Source organism: Anoplopoma fimbria, chromosome 23 (assembly GCF_027596085.1).
Source record: "Anoplopoma fimbria isolate UVic2021 breed Golden Eagle Sablefish chromosome 23, Afim_UVic_2022, whole genome shotgun sequence".
In the NCBI taxonomy this organism is placed as follows: Eukaryota; Metazoa; Chordata; class Actinopteri; order Perciformes; family Anoplopomatidae; genus Anoplopoma; species Anoplopoma fimbria.
Window position 1 is genome coordinate 1,859,106 of NC_072471.1, and position 20,845 is coordinate 1,879,950.

The 20,845-nt window shown below is 39.9% G+C and overlaps 2 protein-coding genes across 2 annotated transcripts in view; one reads left to right on the top strand and one right to left on the bottom strand.

Annotated features, from left to right (window-relative positions):
* Positions 1 to 502: 502 nt before the first annotated feature.
* On the top strand, positions 503 to 4,801 carry kics2 (KICSTOR subunit 2). Its single transcript, XM_054625049.1, has 4 exons — positions 503 to 806; positions 2,183 to 2,471; positions 3,566 to 4,536; positions 4,776 to 4,801. The coding sequence occupies exons 1-4, from the start codon at positions 572 to 574 to the stop codon at positions 4,799 to 4,801; spliced, it is 1,521 nt and encodes a 506-aa protein (XP_054481024.1). The 5' UTR covers positions 503 to 571.
* Positions 4,802 to 7,005: 2,204 nt separating this feature from the next.
* Positions 7,006 to 20,845, bottom strand: part of srgap1b (SLIT-ROBO Rho GTPase activating protein 1b) — a 32,599-nt gene continuing 18,759 nt past the window's right edge. The window contains 20 exon segments of the mRNA XM_054624223.1: positions 7,006 to 7,049; positions 7,052 to 7,093; positions 7,096 to 7,244; positions 7,246 to 7,363; positions 7,366 to 7,432; positions 8,112 to 8,370; positions 8,372 to 8,413; positions 8,448 to 8,486; positions 10,356 to 10,496; positions 11,511 to 11,691; positions 12,079 to 12,158; positions 13,776 to 14,000; positions 15,356 to 15,461; positions 16,632 to 16,766; positions 16,859 to 16,936; positions 17,990 to 18,050; positions 18,768 to 18,801; positions 18,897 to 18,924; positions 19,155 to 19,239; positions 19,365 to 19,562. Of these exon segments, the coding sequence (XP_054480198.1) occupies positions 7,006 to 7,049; positions 7,052 to 7,093; positions 7,096 to 7,244; positions 7,246 to 7,363; positions 7,366 to 7,432; positions 8,112 to 8,370; positions 8,372 to 8,413; positions 8,448 to 8,486; positions 10,356 to 10,496; positions 11,511 to 11,691; positions 12,079 to 12,158; positions 13,776 to 14,000; positions 15,356 to 15,461; positions 16,632 to 16,766; positions 16,859 to 16,936; positions 17,990 to 18,050; positions 18,768 to 18,801; positions 18,897 to 18,924; positions 19,155 to 19,239; positions 19,365 to 19,562 (2,112 nt within the window).

The following is a 20,845-nucleotide window of genomic DNA, read 5'->3' on the forward strand; positions in this document are numbered from 1 at the left end:
TAATTAAATAATTAATATTTAAAAAATAATTAATATTAAAGGGGACATATTGTTTTAGTTAGGGTTAGTTAAGTTAGTTTTAATATTTAATATTTGATATTTAATTTACAGACATTTAAAAATCTCAAAACACACATAAAGATGCATGTTTCACTACTCTCACTACTTTATTTTTAATAATTAAATAATTAATATTTAAAAAATAATTAATATTAAAGGGGACATATTGTTTTAGTTAGGGTTAGTTAAGTTAGTTTAATATTTAATATTTAATATTTAATATTTAATATTTAATATTTAATTTACAGACATTTAATTTAAAAAAAATGTTGTGTTTTTACCTAATTATTACACCTTTACTGTGTTATTACTTATTAATTATAAATTATTATTCTTTTTTTATCTTTATATATGTCTCCTGTTTATTTGCAGCAGTCCCGCAATCCCCGCATATAGTATTTAATCGAATCGCTTTTATTGTGGTACTCCTGGCTCGCCGTAGTGTTTACATCCGCTGGATCCAACATGGCGCCGGGCAGCTAGCAGCTAGCTCGTTAGCTCGTTCTGCACCATGACGGAGGCGGCGGAGGAGCTGCGGCCCGTTCCCCGGGAGCGAGCCATCCTGGAGAGCTTCTTCACGCAGCTCGGCATGTTCTCCTTCGACAGGGCCAAGGACTACGTGGAGAAGGAGAAGGACAGCAGCCGCAGCGCCGGGGCCATCGGGGCCGCGCTGCTCGCCGCGCTGGCCCACCTGGCCGCGGCGGAGAAGGCGTACCACAACATGACATTCCTCGGGCAGAAGATCGGTAATGTTTATTTTTTTTATTATTATTTTGGAGTTATAAATTGCAATACTACAGTGTGTAAATATGTTTTATAAATTAAAAAATATTATTATTATTTATTATTAATATACCGGAAGTGAAAATGCTTCCGGTATATTAATTTGCCAATATAAATGATTGCATTTCCTGAAAAAAATTTATATAATTGTATATTTAAAAAAAAATAGATTAATGTTTTAATAAATATATATATATTTTAAAATAAATTAATATTTAAATTAATATTTAAGTTATTATTAATATACCGGAATAAAATTATTATAAATGAATTATTTTATATTATATATATATAAATATATATTATATATATAATTAATTTAATAAATGCCAATAAATTATTGCTTAAAAAAAATGTTTTAAAAATAATTAATATTTTAAAAATTAAAATTAATTAATATTTTAAAAAATTTTTTTTTATAATTTAATATTTATATAATATTTATATTTTAAATATTATATTTTTTATTTGAGTTAAAAGTAGCAATACTACAGTGTATAAAATATTTAATATTTTAAAAATATATTTTTTATATTATTTTATTAATATTAATGAAAATTTATATTTTAAATATTATATTTATTTTATTTTATTTAGTAAATAAATGTGCCAATAAATTACAGTTATAAAAATATTTAATATTTAAAAAATAATTAATATTTAAAAAATAATTAATATTATAGTGGAAATTTTTTTTTAATTAGGGTTAGTTGAGTTAGGGTTAGTTTAATATTTAATATTTTAAGGTTTTTAGGGTATTTAGGGTTAGTTAGTTAGTTAGTTAGTTAGTTCTTATTTATTTATTTTTATTAATTTAATTAAATTTCTTCTTTCATCCCAAAGAAAAAACTAGATAGGCTACTTTTAATAGCAGCAAATGCAATGTAAAGTAGGAAAAGTAAAAATATTAAAAATAAATAAGGTGCAAATTCAAAATATATACATTGCCAAAAAAACTGGTTGGATCATTAAATATAAATAGATTATTCTAGGTGTTTTGCATATACAGTAGATATTTCAAAAAAAGTCAAAAATGAAGTGAGCGTAAGACGTTAATACAGAATAATCATATTTGTTTATGATATTGAACATTATGTCCCACAAATCAGTTGTAATTAAATTAGTTGCAATGATAAAATAATCCACAAAAGAGTGTTTCCTCTGAAATGTGTCTGAAGAATACTTTTATTTTCCAGCACAGAATGTGAAAAAGGTTGTGCAAATAATAAAAAGTTCTTATTCCTTTAAATTGAACATGAAGCAGTTACATATTTCCATCACCAGATGGCGCTGTAGCACATTCATAATGTTAGAATAACCATCTCCTCTGTCTCTGCAGGCGGCCAGAGCTTCTTCAGCCGCAAAGACTCCATCCGGACCATCTACACCTCCCTCTACAACGAGCTCAGGAAGGTGATGACGACGGGGCGCCACGGCCAGCCGGGCTCCGCCTCCTACCTGGAGGACCTGCTGTCGCACCTGTCGGAGCAGCTCTGCCACTTCACCCAGGCCCGCATGGAGATGGCCGACCTGTACGAGAAGATGCACTCGCTGGGCAGCCAGAAGAGCATCAACTCTGAGGAGCTGGTCACCACGCTGGAGGCCGTCCTGCACAAATACTGCTCCAAGTGGGTTCCTGTCTGATTCATCTATATACTAAGGAAGTACAAACAAACAAACAAACAAACAAACAAACAAACATGTAAAGGCCTCTTTACATGTCTAAGTCTTAATTAACTTAACTATCAAGTAAAGAAAAAACACTCACTTTTTCCAGTTATTCAAACTGGGTTCAGTCTTAAAGTATCTGCATTTATGTAAAAAAAAAAACTTCCCCAGTAGCAACACAGTATTCAAAGTGTGTATCTGTTTATACATTTAATAAATTAATGTACTTAAGTGCAGTATTGAGGTACTTTCACTTAACTTTAGTACTTAATTGTCGGCTACTTTTGCACTTTTCAACTTCAGGTCAGAGGGAAATTGTACTTTTTGACGTTACTACATTTATATACAACCTGAAGTTACTAGTTATTTTACAGATTAAGGATTTAAATTTAACATTTATGATCAATTTAAGTCCTTAAAGTATTTCATTCACAAAATTAAGCTTCAGGTAATTTCTAAAATCAATTTTTTTAATACTGGAAAAGCAGTTACAGAGTTGATTTACATTCAAAACATATGATCCGTTTAAAGTGACAAATGTAGAATATTTAAATTTAAATAAATGTCTGCAAAGTTTATTCCATTGTATTCACACACAAAAATGGAATTATAGACACAATTCAACAGAAAGACTCCAGACTGCTCATTCCTTTGCTTTCACACTAACATTCTAGTCTTGCTTCTTTAATTGTTTTAGTCTTAATTCTAGCTCAGCATCCTGCCTCAGTTTTTCTTGTTTCAAGCTAAAGTAGATTTAAATAATAAAAAAACTTACTTTTATGCTGCAGTGACTGTTTTATGGTGTGGCCCAGATTATGCAAAGAAATGAGGGCAATTAAAGACAAACGGGTAGAGGAGAGAGTGACGTATTGGGGTTGGAGGAGGAGAACGTTCTGCTTATTCCAGCAAACAGAATTCCACCTTTTTCAAAACTGTCCTACAGCTGCAGCAGTTTGATACCAAACATCTGGATCTTCAGTGTTTTGTCTTCAGGACAAAGTGACCTCTGTGTCTGTGTTTGTGTTCCCACTGACCTCCTCCTCCTCCTCCTCAGGTTCCACCACCCGATCCTGGGCCGGGTGGAGGAGGGCTTCCAGACGGAGGTGGACGTGGTGACCCAGCTGCTGCGCTGCCAGGCTCAGGTGTCCGAGTGGCGCTTCCTTCCGGCGCTGCTCAGCCTGCACGCGGCCACCTCCAAGCTCACCGCGTGGGGCCAGCTGTTCCAGCGGCAGAAGGAGACCCGTAAGCATCTGTTCGGCGGCCAGTCCCAGAAGGCCACGCAGCCGCCGCACCTGTACGCGTGGCTGCAGCGCTTCCAGGCCGCGCTCCTCGCCAAGTTCAGCTTCTACTTCCACGAGGCCCTGAGCCGGCAGGCGGTGCCGGCGGACATGCGCGCCATGACCGCGCGCACCGCTCCGGACTACCACGGCAAGATCTGCTCGTTCGTCCGCAAACACGACGCCAGCAACGTGTCGCTGGTGTTCGACAACCGCGGCTCTGAGAGCTTCCAGGGCCACGGGTACCACCACCCGCACTCCTACCGCGAGGCCCCGAAGGGCGTGGAGCAGTTCCCCGCGGTGGTGTCGCTGCCGACGGGCGAGCGGCCGCTGACGCACTGGCCCAACGTCATCATGATGATGGGGGACCGCGCGGTGGAGCTCAACACCCTGGACAAGGTGGTGCACTTCTACGACGACAAGGTGCAGAGCACGTACTACCTGACGAGGCCCGAGCCGCACTTCACGCTCGTGGTCATCTTCGACGGCAGGAAGTCCGAGAAGGACGCGCACATCGCCGCGTTCCTGCAGGAGATCTCCGGCTCTCTGCGGAACTCAAAGCCGTTCAGCAGCCTGAAGCCGGGCCGGGCTCCAAGGGCTCCAGCAACTGGACAACTGGACCTCCAACAACTGGACAACTGGACCTCCAGCAACTGGACCTCCAACAACTGGACCTCCAGCAACTGGACCTCCAACAACTGGACCTCCAACAACTGGAACTCTAATAACTCGTCTGTTGCTCTCATTTGTGCCAAAAAAAAAAAAATTCCAGACCAAAGAGATGCTCCAACAAACTTCTCTATCACAGATTTTTTTCTTTTTTTACAGACAACAGAAAGTTCTTTTTAATTTGAAATGCATTAAGGATTTTAATTATTTTAAACATGTTTATATTTTTAATAGCTTCTATTTACTGTGCTCGATATAATTTAAATAAAGCTTTGAGATGATTTCACATTGTGACTTAAGTGTCCATGTTGTGTTCAGGGTCCTGGAGACTGGGCTGTATATAAAACACCTTGGTTCTAAACTCATTATTACAACTTTATGATACATGTTTGACGTTTGTTTGAGGTTTCAGAGGCTGCAGATGTAATAAAATTTGACTTTTCCGAGCTTTATATCTCTTCTAAGTGTTGAAAGTCTTCCAGGTTCCACTCCAGAAGAAAACCTCATTCAGAAGCCCGTTGACATGTTGTCACATTTAAGGAGTTTGTGACAGAAAAGGTTTTACAGAACACACCTGTGTTCAAAACCCAAACATTGTTTTCAGCCACATTTCATTTTTCAAGAAAAAAAAAAGTTTCATGACTTGAACGCTAATTTATTCCTGTTTATTTATAATATAAATACAACACATTGATACAATCCATTTTGGCTATATGAGCTCGTCTTTTAAGGGGGAAGCTCAGTTTTCAAATACTTCGACACCGAACAGACAGAAAACCGATCGTTTCTGTTTTTAATCAATGAAACACATTCGAAGAGAAAAAAAAAAGAAAAAACCTCCCCGTCTTTGAGTTTAAAATGCACCAACATGTTATGATGCTACATGCCAAGTACACAATCCTATTATACATCAAAGTGCAATGTCACAATGGGTTAATGCTAGAATTCATAATTCAGTAATCTACTAAACACTTTATGATTATTTCATTCAGAGTGCTGCTGCTCTTCGTTCAGGACATGCGTGAGTGGATTCACAACTCTACACCCCCCCCCCACCCCCACCCAACCCAAATAAAGACAAGGATTTAAAAAAAAAAGGCACTTTCACATACACACATCTCAGCACGTCACACACACACACACACACACACACACACAGTTACCAGCCCGTTGGAGGCCACATTCAGTGTGCTGTTCAAGTGTTTTGTTTGTTTTTGGGGCCGTTTTACACACAAAGCCCCACCCTGTTAGCTTATTGTGAATGTTTAAGGTTAACTAGTGACTTCAGTGACTTCACAAGCAGGTAAACCAGTATCCACACACACACACACACACACACACACACACACACACACACACACACACACACACACAGTGGCATGCTTTTTGCACTTGTTTTTCCCCTAACTTGCACTCTTCATGTTCTGGTACTCAAGGCAGGCATGAATTATCTATCGTCTATCACTATTCTAGTGCTGCTGCACTTACAAGGGAGCCGAACAAGGGCATGGCAAGCAGGAAACACACACTTCTTATTCTCTCACACACACACACACACACACACACACACACACACACACACACACACACACACACACACATACTAACACACAAACAAGAACAAAATCATACACCCAACCCAGAAACAAAAAAGTTCTGTCCAAGCTCCCTTCGCCTCTCCACCAGCTCCGGTCTGGGCCCCGAAAAAACTAACAAACAAACAAAAACAAACAACAAACACAAGAAGGCGTTTTTTAAAAAAGTTAAGCAAGTCGCCATGGCAACAGCAGCTCGCCGAACATTCAATAGATGGCTGAACAGTCGTTTAGATTTCTGGAGACATTCATTAAATAGCTGGACGTTGGTTTTAAAACGACGTGAGTTTGGTGTCACCGACGACCCTCAAGAGGCGTTTCTTTTTTTTTTTTTTTTTTTTTTTTGTGTGTTTTGTGGTTTGAGGTGTTGGTGAGCTTAGCAGCAGAAATAATTAAGGAAATAAATGATAAGGTCACACGCAGACGGTTGTTGAACCATAGTCGCCCTCGTCCTCCTCGTCCTCAGATACAGCAGCCGATCTGGAGGTTGTTTTTTTTGTAACATTTTTTATAAGAAAACAGCAGCCTTTTTTTTGGCAGATCAGCCTACTTCGCCATGACAGCACAGCCAACATTCACGTCACTGAAAACTACATTTTTACTGGAGCTGAACTACACTCCCCATGTCCCCCCGTCTCCCCCCCTCCCCCAAACTACCGGCTCCGCTTCGCCCCCGTGTCTCTTCTTCTGCGCTTCTTTTAGCTAAACCTTTGATAAATGCTTCAATACATGGAGAAAGTAAACTCCTACACACCAAGAGAGTACACACCGACCCGACAACACGTAAATATCATATCATAGCTCGTATATTATAGTGTATTACTACATTAAAACCTTTGTCCTCCGTCCTACTCTTTACCCTCATGTTGATTATAAACCCTGATCTCCTTTCTGGCCCAGTTTTGGCCCGGGTAGGCCTGATTCGGCCTGATTTGGCGTCGGCCCGTTTTGGCTCACATGGTGCAGGATTTGTCCAGCGGTGGGGGCAGCGGGGGGTGCTGCTCTTGGGCGGGACTATAGGTTTGGGCTTAAGGGCCGGGGTCTCAGCGGAGCCCCCATGCGGGCGGCTGCCACCGGCTTAAAGGAGCCCAGGGTGTCGGGGGACGGGTTGGCCGGTCTGGGAGGACCCGGTGGAGGTCCTGGTAGCGGGCTGAGGGGGCTCAGCGGGCTGAGGGGACTCGGGGTCCCGGGGTGCCGGGGTTCCTGGTGTACCCGGGGTGCTGGGGGTGCTGTGGGGGCTGGGGGACTCGGAGGAGCAGGTGCCGGGTCCGTTCTTCATCTGGTCCAGAGTGTCCAGAACCACGTCGGGGCCGGCCGGCAGCCGTGTCGCTCCAACTGCCTCAACTCCCCCAGAGCCACCGTCACCGTCTCCTCGATGTCCTGCAGGACCGGAAGAGACCAGAAGAGACATGAAGAGACCAGAGGAGACCAGAAGAGACCAGAGGAGACCAGAAGAGACCAGAAGAGACCAGAAGAGACCAGAAGAGACATGAAGAGACCAGAAGAGACATGAAGAGACCAGAGGAGACATGAAGAGACCAGAGGAGACCAGAAGAGACCAGAAGAGACCAGAAGAGACCAGAGGAGACATGAAGAGACCAGAGGAGACCAGAAGAGACCAGAAGAGACATGAAGAGACCAGAAGAGACCAGAAGAGACCAGAAGAGACCAGACATGAAGACCAGAAGAGACCAGAGAAGAGACCAGAAGAGACCAGAAGAGACATGAAGAGACCAGAGAAGACCAGAAGAGACCAGAAGAGACCAGGAGAGACATGAAGAGACCAGAAGAGACCAGAAGAGACATGAAGAGACCAGAAGAGACCAGGAGAAGAGACCAGAAGAGACCAGAAGAGACATGAAGAGACCAGAAGAGACCAGAAGAGACCAGAAGAGACATGAAGAGACCAGAAGAGACCAGAAGAGACAACAAGTCCAAATGTCTCTATAGCTGCTAAATGATCCACAGAGTCTTTATAACGAACTGTTAACCATCTGTCTAACTTAACAAGCTGTATCCATGTGTGTGTGTGTGTGTGTGTGTGTGTGTGTGTGTGTACCTGAGCCAGTGTGTCGGGGTCCATCCCTCTGGACCGATGGGAGTCACTGAAGCCGTGCTGCCCGCTGCTCGAGCGCCGGATGGGCGTGTCCTCCAGCCTCCGCAGCGAATCGTGTCGGCTCACCGTCATGGTCACAGCGGCCGCAGAGCGTCGGCGGCGCTCGGGGCTGTCGAGGGGCGGAGTCATGCCCTGGCCCCGCCCCAGCAGCAGCTCCCTGGGGCTGAAGTGACCCGTCACCGGCGGAGAGCTGCGTTCCATCACCCCCGTTGCCGTGGCAGTGGCTGTCGTTGGAGCGGCCGACAATCAGCTGATCGACAGGAAGTACAAACACAATCAGGGCGGCGGAACAAACCGTCGGTTCGCTTCCTCCTATGGCTGTCGACAGGAAGTACAAACACAATCAGCTGATCAACAAGAAGTACAAACACAATCAGCTGATCAACAGGAAGTACAAACACAATCAGCTACAAACACAATCTGATCAACAGGAAGTACAAACACAATCAGCTGATCGACAGGAAGTACAAACACATCAGCTGACACACACAATCAGCTGATCGACAGGAAGTACAAACACAGTCAGCTGATCGACAGGAAGTACAAACACAATCAGCTGATCGACAGGAAGTACAAACAACAGCTGAAGTCACTGATCGACAGGAAGTACAAACACAATCAGCTGATCGACAGGTACAAACACAAGCTGATCGACAGGAAGTACAAACACAATCAGCTGATCGACAGGAAGTACAAACACAATCAGCTGATCGACAGGAAGTACAAACACAATCAGCTGATCGACAGGAAGTACAAACACAATCAGCTGATCGACAGGAAGTACAAACACAATCAGCTGATCGACAGGAAGTACAAACACAATCAGCTGATCAACAGGAAGTACAAACAATCAGCTGATCGACAGGAAGTACAAACACAATCAGCTGATCGACAGGAAGTACAAACACAATCAGCTGATCGACAGGAAGTACAAACACAATCAGCTGATCGACAGGAAGTACAAACACAATCAGCTGATCGACAGGAAGTACAAGCACAATCAGCTGATCGACAGGAAGTACAAACACAATCAGCTGATCGACAGGAAGTACAAACACAGTCAGCTGATCGACAGGAAGTACAAACACAATCAGCTGATCGGGTAAACAGTAAGGCATTGAGTGGAAGGACTGAGGATGAGGAGGATGAGGGCAGTGAATGTTCTCAAAAGGTTAAAATGGTTCCAATGAGAGAACAGAAGAACTCAACTGTAAGAACAATTTTGAAGAACTCAAGTTTTCCATTTGATTTGAGTTCTTTTTTTTATTTTCAATATGGATCCCCCTTCGTCTTTTGGCACGCATGTGAACCTCGGATTAATCCACAATCTAACGTTAACCGTTTATTAAGTGTTAATAAAGTTTTACTGACGATCGTTATCCTCCAATATTCAGTAAAATATGAGATCAGGACTTAATTTATGCTTTTCTAGTCTATGATCTCTGATAATGTTACATTGTAAACAACCAACCTGTGTTTAAACCAACAGGAGAGCTAGTAACGTTAGCAGCACCGCTAACGGCTAACCAACGGAGGTTCAGTTCAGTTACATAATGATGCGTTCCGGCTCTGTTTTTTCTTTTTTCTTTTGTGCTGATTTGATACTTGAATCGTGAGTTTTACGATCCGTTGCACCTCTACATTTTAGCGAAGTGATCCATTTATCACTTCACGACCCCTCAGATTTATCTGGTGACCCCACTGGACTAAACTCACAGTATATAAAGTAGTAAATCTAAAACAGGAACATGCTGCTAGTAAAAACAGACTTTAAACACCTGGAAGTACTTTTAGCTAATAATACTCTATATTCACAGTATTTATTTGCTTGTACATCATTGTATGGATACTTGTACTTTCGTTAAAGGTATAAATACTTGTTCCACTACATTCATGGATACTTGTATTTCAGTATGGATACTTGTACTTCAGTTAAAGGTATAAATACTTGTTCCACCACATACATCGTTGTATGGATACTTGTACTCTCGTTAAGGGTATAAATACTTGTTCCACCACATATACTTAGTTGTGACTGAGGATGAGAGGTGAAGGAGTCTGCAGACGAGGAGACGAGTCACATGACAGGCGTGATAACAGCGTGATGAGATTCAGGAGGTATTTTTAGAGGTGAGGGAACATTTCCACATCCCTCCTCCTCTGTGGTGATAATGGACGCTGTCTTACATGACAGACCTGTTGTAGGTCTCCGGCGGTCTGATGTCGGTCGGGGAGCTCAGCTCGCTCCTGGACCGTTTGTCGTCGGTGCTGCTGCTTCCTCCGTCGCTGTCGGCCTTCTGGCTGAGCGTGTCGGACATGACGTCGGCCCTGAGTACGTAAAAAAAGAGAGAGGCCGTCGATCAGGACGGATCGGTCTGACACACAACACACCAATCATCAATTAAGTGATCAATAGAGGGGAGGGTTAGTGAGTCCCTCGGTCCAATAAGGCCGTTAATCAACAAGGTGCGAAGCAAATCCACCTCACTGCTGCCTGTCAGTGATGGAATGAGACTCTTATGTTAACGGGAGCTTAAGTACTGATGTTTCCCGTGATTGCTTTGATATATAATGTTTAATAAATATAATAAAAATATAATTAATTAAAGGGTCGTTTTAAAGCTAGAAGGGTCAAAATATATAGTGATATTTTCCTAAAAACAAAACAATATCATTCATTTTTGTATGACAATTAAAATGCATTTAAATATTAAATTCTTCTTTATATTTTACAAAAAGTATAGATGTATAAGCATTATTTTATAATTCTAAATTTAGTTTCAGGACCTCAAAAAACTACATATTGTACTCTTTTGTGCAATATTTTAATTATATTATATATATAGTACAATATTATTATATTAAACAGAAGTTCATCTTAAAACTAGGTGGAAAAACATTAATTAGGAGGTTAATAAGATGATATTTCTTTATAATCATATAATATATAAAATTATTTTATTATATTTTAGAATAAATATTATTTATCACGTTGTATTTATGTTTGACTATAACTTAATTTCTAATTCCCTAGAAATTTAAAGTGGCAATAAAGATTTTTATTTATATAAATGTCTGTTAAGTTACTTTCAATCACTTAAATCTAAAATAATATAACACACTTTTAATTTAAAGTCACACAGTAACGTCAATACAGAAATTCTTCTTTTATGGAAAAGGATTTATTTTATATGTTTATACAGACGAATCAGAAAATACTTGACACTTAATACTTAAAAAAAGTAAAATACCACAAAACTTGTATAAAAAATATCAAAATAAAAGCATGTGAATGAAAGGTTAGTGTGTGTGTGTGTGTGTGTGTGTGTGTTGTGCACTCGCCTGTCCTTCACCACGATGTACTGGTGAGGCACCAGTCCGTGGTTGCCGTTGAGCCGCCCCTCCCACCAGTCATGTGACGCTCGCTGGAAGAGCTGCAGCGACGCTCCCTTCTTGAAGGAGAGCTCACGGCCCGACCGGCCCACGTAGTCGAACCTCGCCACCGCCTCCACCCCCTCACCTTCTGCCAGGGAGAGAAAAGAGAGGGGGGGAGGAGGAGGAGGAGGAGGAGGAGGAGAGATGAAGATAAGAGCCAGACGTGAAAATAGAGGTGAACCTGAGCTTGTCAATCAGACGTCTCTACGGCTTTGTTCCTCCCACAGCTCAACCAATCAGAAGAGAGCATTGAAACAAGTCTTTTCTATCAATCGGAGGGAAGGAGAAGGGAGGAGGAGGAGGAGGAAGAAGGGAGGATAGGGTGTGGAGAAAGGAGGGAGGCGGTGGGGGGAGATGTCTCCATGGCTGCTGTTGCCGTAGCAACCCCTCTCCACCAGGACACACACAGAGGGATTGGCAGTGTGAGTGTATGTGTGTGGGCGAAAACTGTGTGAAGGTCAGGGGTCATGCGTACCCTCGTCGCTGGTCTGGGTCTCGGTGCCGCCGTCGGGCTCGGCCTCCTCCAGCGCCCCCGGCTCGCTGAACGGACTCTCGCTGCAGGAAGAGGAAGAGGAGGAAGAAGAGGAAGAAGAGGCTCAGATTCACACAGTGTCCATTCAACATGGGAACAAAAGGGAGGATGCACAGATGGAGACGAGGCTGCTGATCGAGAGTCTAAAGTACACACTGTACACAGTTTCAGAGACGCTTCCTGCACAGATTACCACAGGAAATGAATGTGATGGCGTTTATGGAAATTATACCGCATTACGTTTTGGGGATTGTAAAAAGCAAATGTTTTTAGCTTATGTATTTTTACATTCTGGCAAATTAACAGCATTAAAAGTATGCAGAATTATCCATAAGCAGCTTCTGTTCGCAGTGTTCTCATGAATGTACAGACAAATATCAGTGCATCACTTTAATACTGAAGAAAACTTAAAAAGGTGGAAGTTCTGCAGCGTCTTTTATTTCCTACGATTTCAAAGCGGATTTATGGACGTTTATCTTTGATGGCCATCAGAGATAAAGATATCCATGGTTAGTGTGAGTCACACTGACACACTGGATGACATCAAGATCCGTTTCATGTCTGTGTGTTGAAATTGGACTCAGTTATGATAAGTCCAATATTCTCCCTATTTTAGCTCCATTTTTGGTCTCCACCATCTCCTGAGGTAAATATCTGTCTCTTTAGCTGCTAAATGCTTCACTACGTTCACCAGCTAGTTTCTAACTGAGTCTGTCTGCTGTTTGAAGCTGAGCAGGTAGCGCTCAATGCTGTATAAGTGTGTTTTTTAGCCTGTATTTTTTCACATTCTGGCAAATTAACACCATAAAATGTGAGCCGAATTATTTAATAGCAGCTACTGTTTGCACTGTATCTATTAACGTACAGAGAAATATCACTGCATTATTTTGATACGTAAGAGAACTTAAAAACGTGAATTTTCTGCAGCGGTTTTTTTTCTACAACTTTCTCTGTGAAGTCAATGTTCTCTCTGTTTTCGCTCCATTTTTGGTCTCCACCATCTCCTGAGGTAAATATCTGTCTCTTTAGCTGCTAAATGCTTCACTACGTTCACCAGCTAGTTTCTAACTGAGTCTGTCTGCTGTTTGAAGCTGAGCAGGTAGTGTTTAATGTCTTTTAAAAGCCAATAAGTGTAATTTTAATCACATTCTGGCTAATTAACGACATTAAAGTTGCGCCGAATTATCTATTAGCAGCTACTGTTTGCACTGTATCCATTAACGTACAGAGAAATATCAGTGTTTCTTTGATACAGTAGAAAACTTAAAAATGTGAATTTTCTCAGGCAAGTTCTGCAATGTCTTAAAAAAAGGAAAGATTTCGAAGACAATTTATGGACTCAGTTATGACTCTATGGCGCCCCCATGTGGAGGCTTCTTCTATCTATGTCCTGCTGGATGTCCATCTCCATTACAGAGAGTATTCTGTAATATCCAGATAATTAAAACACCGACCAGGTCGATTAAATAACAGAGTAGCACCTGAATCCCCCCCCGTTATGTTAATGAGGCTGAACCTGAAGCTGCCAAAGTAACATCAGGGTTCAGAAGGTCAACCTCACACAGAATAATAGTAATAACATTAGGTTTTTATCATTAGATCATTCAGATTAAGGACTAACTGGAGACCACTGAACTCACCAGTACTGGTCTCCGGTCATACACTTCTCGTAAACCGGGCCGGGCAGCTCCTTGGTGTCGGGGAAGATGTTGTCGTGGTTCAGGATCACCGTCTTGACGACCTCGTTCACGTGCGCCTGACAGGCCACCTGGTCCAGCGTGTCCGGCGTGGGCAGCAGGGTCGGGCCGAACACGATGGCCAGGTTCCCAGCATCCATCATGTTCTCGTCGCTGTACTGGGAGAGGCTGCGGGGGGGGGGGGGGGGGGAAACAGAGCGGAGAAGCTGAAACATTTGGCAACAAAAAATCCTCTAAAAAGTAGTTTTTATATCCTGGTTTGAGTTCATATAAGACCCGCAAAATATATTTTATATATTATTTTATACGGCTCCTTATTAGGACCAAAATATCCAATTATAATCACTTCCCACCTTCATTATAATAAGTTATAAATCCTTTCTCAAATATTAAAACCCTGTTTAAGATCAATATTTCTTCCAGAAATCGGTGTATTTACATTATGGAATTATATCTCTGTATATAAGTTTTAAGTGGCCGAGTCCGCTGGATTTAATCCTTTAAAAAACACCATTGTTTGCTGATGATCCTGTTTAAAAACAATCTAAAATAAAAATCATAATAATTAAAGCATTTTTGCAGCAGCAGCAGAAAGATGAAGCTTCTGTCTTTGGCGTCATCACGTTGTACACCTGTGATGACGGGGAAGACGTTACGTTTTGTGAAAAGAAACTATCAACATCTTTGCACTCTGATTGTAAAGATTTGTTTAAAACTGTAAGATGCACAAATTCTTAAATGTTAGTTGTGTTGACTAATATTTTGATCATGTTTGGACATTCAGAATTGTTTAGCAGTAGTATGTTTTGTGTTAATTTATTCAAATTTTATGAAAAGACGTTTTTTGTTTTAATTTATGATGTTTCAATATTTTTTAACAACTTTTATGGTTTATTGTTTTACATAACCTTCCTTCGGTTGCACAGACAGAGAACTAAAAACAGTTTTCTCTTTTTCTTTCAGTAAAGACCAACGACAGAAATCCTCTATAAGAAATATACAATGTTTAGCTGAAGAGAGGATGTAAAAAGACAAAAAGTGCAAAAGAAATCTGAAAATGTTAACGCTCTTCCTCTTTAGAAACAACTCAGTCTGTCTCTCTTGCGCTGTAAAACTATTTCAGCAGATTTCCTTCCTTAATTAATTAGCATTTAACAATCAAACTTTTGCTCATAAATGAGTGTTTTCATAAAGCTATAATGTAAAAAACACTGAAACATCTCCACGTTCAGCGTTCGGAGGACCTGGAAGTTAAACCCTGATGGAAACAGAAATGACACTGAAGCTAAATGCTCGTCACAGTTCTGCTAATAGAAGCACCGATACGTTCAAACACTCCTCTCCTCTCTCCTCCTCCATCGCTGCAGAGTTGTATCATCTCTACAGGCTTTAAGTGAGCACTTCTTCAGCACAAGAGAGGCCTCTACCACCAGAACTCAGCTCTAAAACAACGTGGGAACAATTCTGGGAAATGGAAGGAAATTATCATTAATGGAGAGGTTTTTTCTGAAGTGGATACTCACTGGTTGAGGAAGGCGAACAGGTAACGCATCACCACCAGCGTCGCCCTCGGGACCCCCAGCAGGATCTTCCTGATGCACTGAGCCCTCTCGTACATGTTCTCGATCCCTGAAGAAACATCCTCACATCCATCAGAATCAATCAGTCCAGAGACATCGAGGTCAGAATCCTCGTTTATAGGACTCATGGAAGCAGCAAAAATGTTCCAGGTCACATCTAAGCTACTGAGCTACATGAGCTGGTTTAGCTAGAGTCCAATGGAAACTTTTAGATTGTAAAGCTCTTCATGGTTTGGGAGCAGCCAACATTACGAACTCTATTATTTAGTAATCCTTCAGGAGCTCTAAGATATTCTACTACAAGTAAGTAAATAAGTAAGTACGTTAGTAAAAGGACAAGTAAGCAAGCAAGCGAGTTAGTAATTAAGTATGCAAGTAAGAAGAAGGTGAGCAAGTAAGTAAGTGAGTGAATAAGTCAGCAAGTCAACGAGTAAGTAAGTACGTTAGTAAAAGGGCAAGTTAGTAAGAAAGCAAGTAAATAAGCAAGTGAGTGAGAAGGTAAGTAAGCGAGTGAGTAGGTAAGTATGCAAGTAAGGGAGTATGTAAGTAAGCAAGTTGGCACAGGAGTAAGTAAAGAAACAAGTAAGCGAGCAAGGAAATAAGTAAGTAACTTAGTGGGTAAGTAAGAGAGTAAGTAAGCAAGCAAGCAAGTAACTAAGTAAGTAAGCAAGTATTTAAGTGAGTGAGCAAATAATTAAGTGAGCAAGTCAATGTGTAAGTAAGTAAGTTGGTACAGGAGTAAGTAAAGAAGCAAGTAAGCGAGTAAGGAAATAAGTGGGTAAGTAAGAGAGTAAGTAAGCGAGTAACTTTAGCACGTAAGTAAGCCAGTGAGTAGGTTAGTAAGTAAGCAAGTTAGCAAGCAAGTAAATAAGTAAGTAAGGGAGTAAGTAAGTAAGCAAGTGGGTTAATTTTGTTTTAACAATAGAAATATTCAAGAATTATGCAGACGTATCAGCAGATTTTCTATTTTTTTATTTAACATGTTTTTTTGATAAGGGTCCCTTTAATTTTTAAAGAGTGATGTCATATATAAGCTAAAATGAAAGTATTCTGAATTATGTATTAGACATTCATGTTTGCAGTGTGCTCACGGAAGAACAGACAACTATCACGGCAAGAACTGAAGCCTCAGCTATGGAGGTTCATTCTGGATGGACATCAGAGATAATTTACAAGTTAAACTAAATGTATAAACGTGTTTCATTTCTGTGGTACTCACGGACGCAGGAGATGAGGTCATTGAACCTCTCCTTGGGGAACAGCGGGTTCTCCAAACCCCTGAAGTAGAGCTTCAGCACTCCGGCCACAGAGTTGATGTCGTGGTTGCTCTCCTCGTCGATCAGCGGGTCGTTACCTGGACGACGACAACAGAGAGCGCTGGTCAAATACACATCCTGACCCACCTGGAGGCTGTCGGTCACGTGACCTTCAGGACGACCTTCTCACCTCGTTCGAAGGAGTTCTTGATGTCGTTGACCTCCACCTGAGATCCCGACACCCGGAATATGCCTTGATGCTGAAGACCTGTTGGGAGCAGACGGTGTTGGTCTTTCAGTCTGTCTGTAGACACCTAAATATATCTATATTTCCCTTTTATTCTGAATATTTTCTTCCCTTTCTGATGTGGAACTGGATCTGTTTTCTATTCTCTCTTTAAAGACACCAGACCCCATTGAAAGAAACAGTCATTTTACCTCTCAGAACACAGAAACGACACAACAAGATGACATTTTCGATACAGTGTATTTGTGTTTGCCTCCAGTATTTCCTTTATTTTGGACAAAATATTTACATTTATACAAACTCTTTGAGCTATGTGAGCATTTAGAAACAACAGCTCAGAATCTATTTGTTTTATTTAAAGAAATATATTTAAATAATGTCACTTATTTTTTAATTTATTTGACTAATTATCTAATTTTTATTATTCCTTATGATCTCTGTTTTTTTTTTTCTTCTACTTTTACTAATACATTTTATTGTTTACTGTTTGTTTGTCTAATTTGATTGTCTATTTGTCCTTGTTTGAAAATGTTGCAATTCTATTTATTATCATATATCATGATTTTTCTTTTTCAAAGTGCTCTTTAAATAAAGTTTATTATCATTATCATTATTATGGGAAAGTGATAGGGTCCAGGTTATTGCATCTTGGACAGTAGACCAACAACTCCTGTGTTCTGAGAGGTAGAATTACTGTTTTTGTGAATGGAGTCTGGTGTCTTTGAAGGGCGCATGGATAACAGCTTCATTCTCTGTCTGACGGCAAGATAGAGCCGTCAGAATATTCTAAATATAGCGTACACTTAAACTGATATTGATTCTTTTAGGTGTCTCAAACATAAAAAACGTTCCACATCTGAACGTTACTTTCTGTCTGTTTTTCTAAATTGTGGGCGTGTTGACCTTCAGGATGCAACACAGCACAGTTATGATCAATATTTATTCAATGATACATTTATTACTAATCTTAAGGTTTTCAGGGAGTCTGCAGAGTTGACAAGGTGACATTTAAAAAATCTATTAAATACCAGAATATATTTCGATCGATCCTGAACGCTGACAGGTGGAACTCACCGTGGAGGTTGATGTAGCGGATGCAGCTCTCCACTAGCAAGGGTATGGCTTTAGTTGAATCCTATAAACAAAGTCATCAAGGACACTATTATTATTATTATTATTCCTTATTGTTCAGACTTTATTCATTCTGATTATGAAGTTATCATCAACTCCTGGTCTTCTTTATTTTTAGCAGGTTCAGACAGAAGTAGGCAAACGTTTTTCATTAATGACAATTAATGAGGATTTTTGTGATTCTTTTCAGTAAAAACAGATATTTTATATTTTGCCCTGCACAAGTTAAAGGATAGGAGTTCAACTTAAAATAATTTAAAAAAAACTTTAAATTGAACAAAAACTTAAAAAAACTCTGAAGGTGAAAAAAAACACATAAAAACATAGCAATTTACTACCATTTGTACCTAAAAATACCAGAATGTCCCACTGATTTGGAAAATACCTCCAGTATACATTGGACCAAGCTTCCTCTCCTACTATATCCCACAATGCAAAGCGCTGGAAGGGTCAGTGGTCACAACAACAGTGGCCAAAAAAGTTGTCTTTACAATTCTTTGGATGCCATTTCATCACTAAATTCATTTAAGGCGAGAAATCAACTGTTTAGATTGAAAATATTGGCAGTTTTTAGGGCAGTTTACAGAATTTGTAGTACAGTAGAGTCTGCATGCAGTAGTTTATGAAGCCTGTATGAAACCTTAACTGACTATAAAAGTGTAAATGAGGTCATCTGTTACCAGAAACACAGAGAAACAACCTGACAGCAGTGAAACTCTACCTGGTGTTTGCTGTGGGAGTTCTTCCGCCCACGACTGAAAATGAGCAAGAAGAGGAAGAGAGGAGCGTTTTAGTTTCATATAAACATTAATAAAATAAAGAAATGATGCACTGTGACATGAAATCATACCTGGTGGTCAGCAGTTCAGCTTTATATCCTGTGAGAAAAAGGAAGGGGAAGATTTTAAGGCAATGAGTGCTGATTATTATACCATCACAGTGTGAATAAAGTTTTACTGACGATCGTTATCCTCCAATATTCAGTAAAATATGAGATCAGGACTTCATTTATGCTTCTCTAGTCTCTGATCTCTGATGATGTTACATTGTAAACAACCAACGTGTGTTTAAAGCACCAGGAGAGCTAGTAACGTGTTTCTGTTCTTACCTTCTGCTAAAGCTTTCTTCAGTATGTCATGTTTGGCCTGCAGCTTGGAAATCAGATTACTTCCCTCCAGATACTCGCGGAATTTCTGAGGATTTAGAAATAAAACACATATGTTTAATTCAGAGTCAGCAAGCTTAAAAAATAAGTAATAAATATTGAAAATGAGCAAATAATTTAAGTATTTAAAGACTTTCAATGAAGATGTATTACAGTGAAGTAGAAGAGCTCCGTCTCGTGCTGGTTGGCTCGTTTCTTGGCCAGACTCGGTTTGTTCAAGTATCCGTCCGACACGCTGGACTTGACGGACTCGGAGGACGGGCTGTGGGTGAAGCTCTGGGACACGTCGAAGTCCTCCAGCACCGTCATGTCCTGAAGGGTGGTGAGAGTCGCACCCCAGGTCTTCTTCACCTGCAGGGGGCGACAAACGGAGACGGTTCCACTTTAAAAATCAATAATATATAATATATAGAATATCACAGAATCATCTCATTGTCGAACGTTTTAGAAAGAAATAGAAAGATTATGTTGTATATGGTTTCATGTCTATTCATTGTATTTAAAGTTGATATTTCAGTAAAGTGTCAGATAGAGATCAGGCTACAATAATATTATTAGTATTATACTATTTGTAGTATTACATTCCAGTTTGTTCCAAACATTTAAAAAATTCCAGTGTCAAAAAGTAAACAATCCAATCCAAAATTCACAACAGGTTTTTATCTCACCAAATATTCTGCTTTAATCCATATTTGTTGGCGTTTAGCGTTTCAAAATCAACATTTCCACTGCGGTCAAAACTGTTTGTTTATAAAAGAATGTTGAGTAATAAGAAAAACAGTTACTCAATTTATCTGATAACTCACTTGTTCAAATTTAAGATTTAGTTTGAGAATTTTTTTCTTTTTTGTTAAGGTGATGATAAATTATGACGATAGATATTGAAAGGCTTTATTTTAAAACTTCAATTTAAGCTTTGAAAGACATTGTGTATAAAGTAGAAATCACAAACCTCTGAGAAGCAATTAAAAAACCTACTTATTTGTTGACGATCTTTTTTCTTTTCTCGAGAATAAAACGTAATAACAATAATAACACTTGAAAACGAAAACTGTGACAAAATATATTTAGTTTTTTAACAATAAATCAATCTGATAAACAGATCATTGTTGCTATAAATCCACAGGATTCTCGCTTCTACAGTTTTTTTTTAAATGATGAAAACAAAATCATAGATAATCTTAAATATATTAGAGGCGTACATGAATGCATAAATAGTTAAACCCATGAGTGTGAATGAAAGTTTCATTTCTTGGACCAGAATCCTCTCTGTTACAAAGCTGTGTTGAAGGCTTTAAGGCAGAGAGGACCTTGGTTTGTGCAGAGAGACGATGTTTCCTGCACAAGGTCAGTCCAACATGACTCCATTAAATCCTCCATACATCATTCTGAGAGACTTCATCCAGTCAGGACTGTTTTCCTGCTGTGAGACGTTTGATAAATACGAGCTCAGAGATTAATCTATCTTTCAACCACAAGAGGAGACACTAGCGGTCAAAGCATGTTTTTTTTCATGCACTGTTTAGATATTTTGTTTTATTTTTCTTCCATAACTTGTCTTTTGTCAGACTGTTGGAAAGAAAAACATAAAAAATACACATTAAGGTTTTTATTTCACTACTTTGTTCATTTGC

Excerpts from the sequence above, each read along its gene's own strand:
- kics2 (XM_054625049.1), top strand. The coding sequence starts at position 572 with ATGACGGAGGCGGCGGAGGAGCTGCGGCCCGTTCCCCGGGAGCGAGCC. Across the intron at positions 2,472-3,565 it reads CTGCACAAATACTGCTCCAA|GTTCCACCACCCGATCCTGG; the intron begins GTGGGTTCCTGT and ends CCTCCTCCTCAG. Across the intron at positions 4,537-4,775 it reads CTCGTCTGTTGCTCTCATTT|GGTCCTGGAGACTGGGCTGT; the intron begins GTGCCAAAAAAA and ends TGTTGTGTTCAG.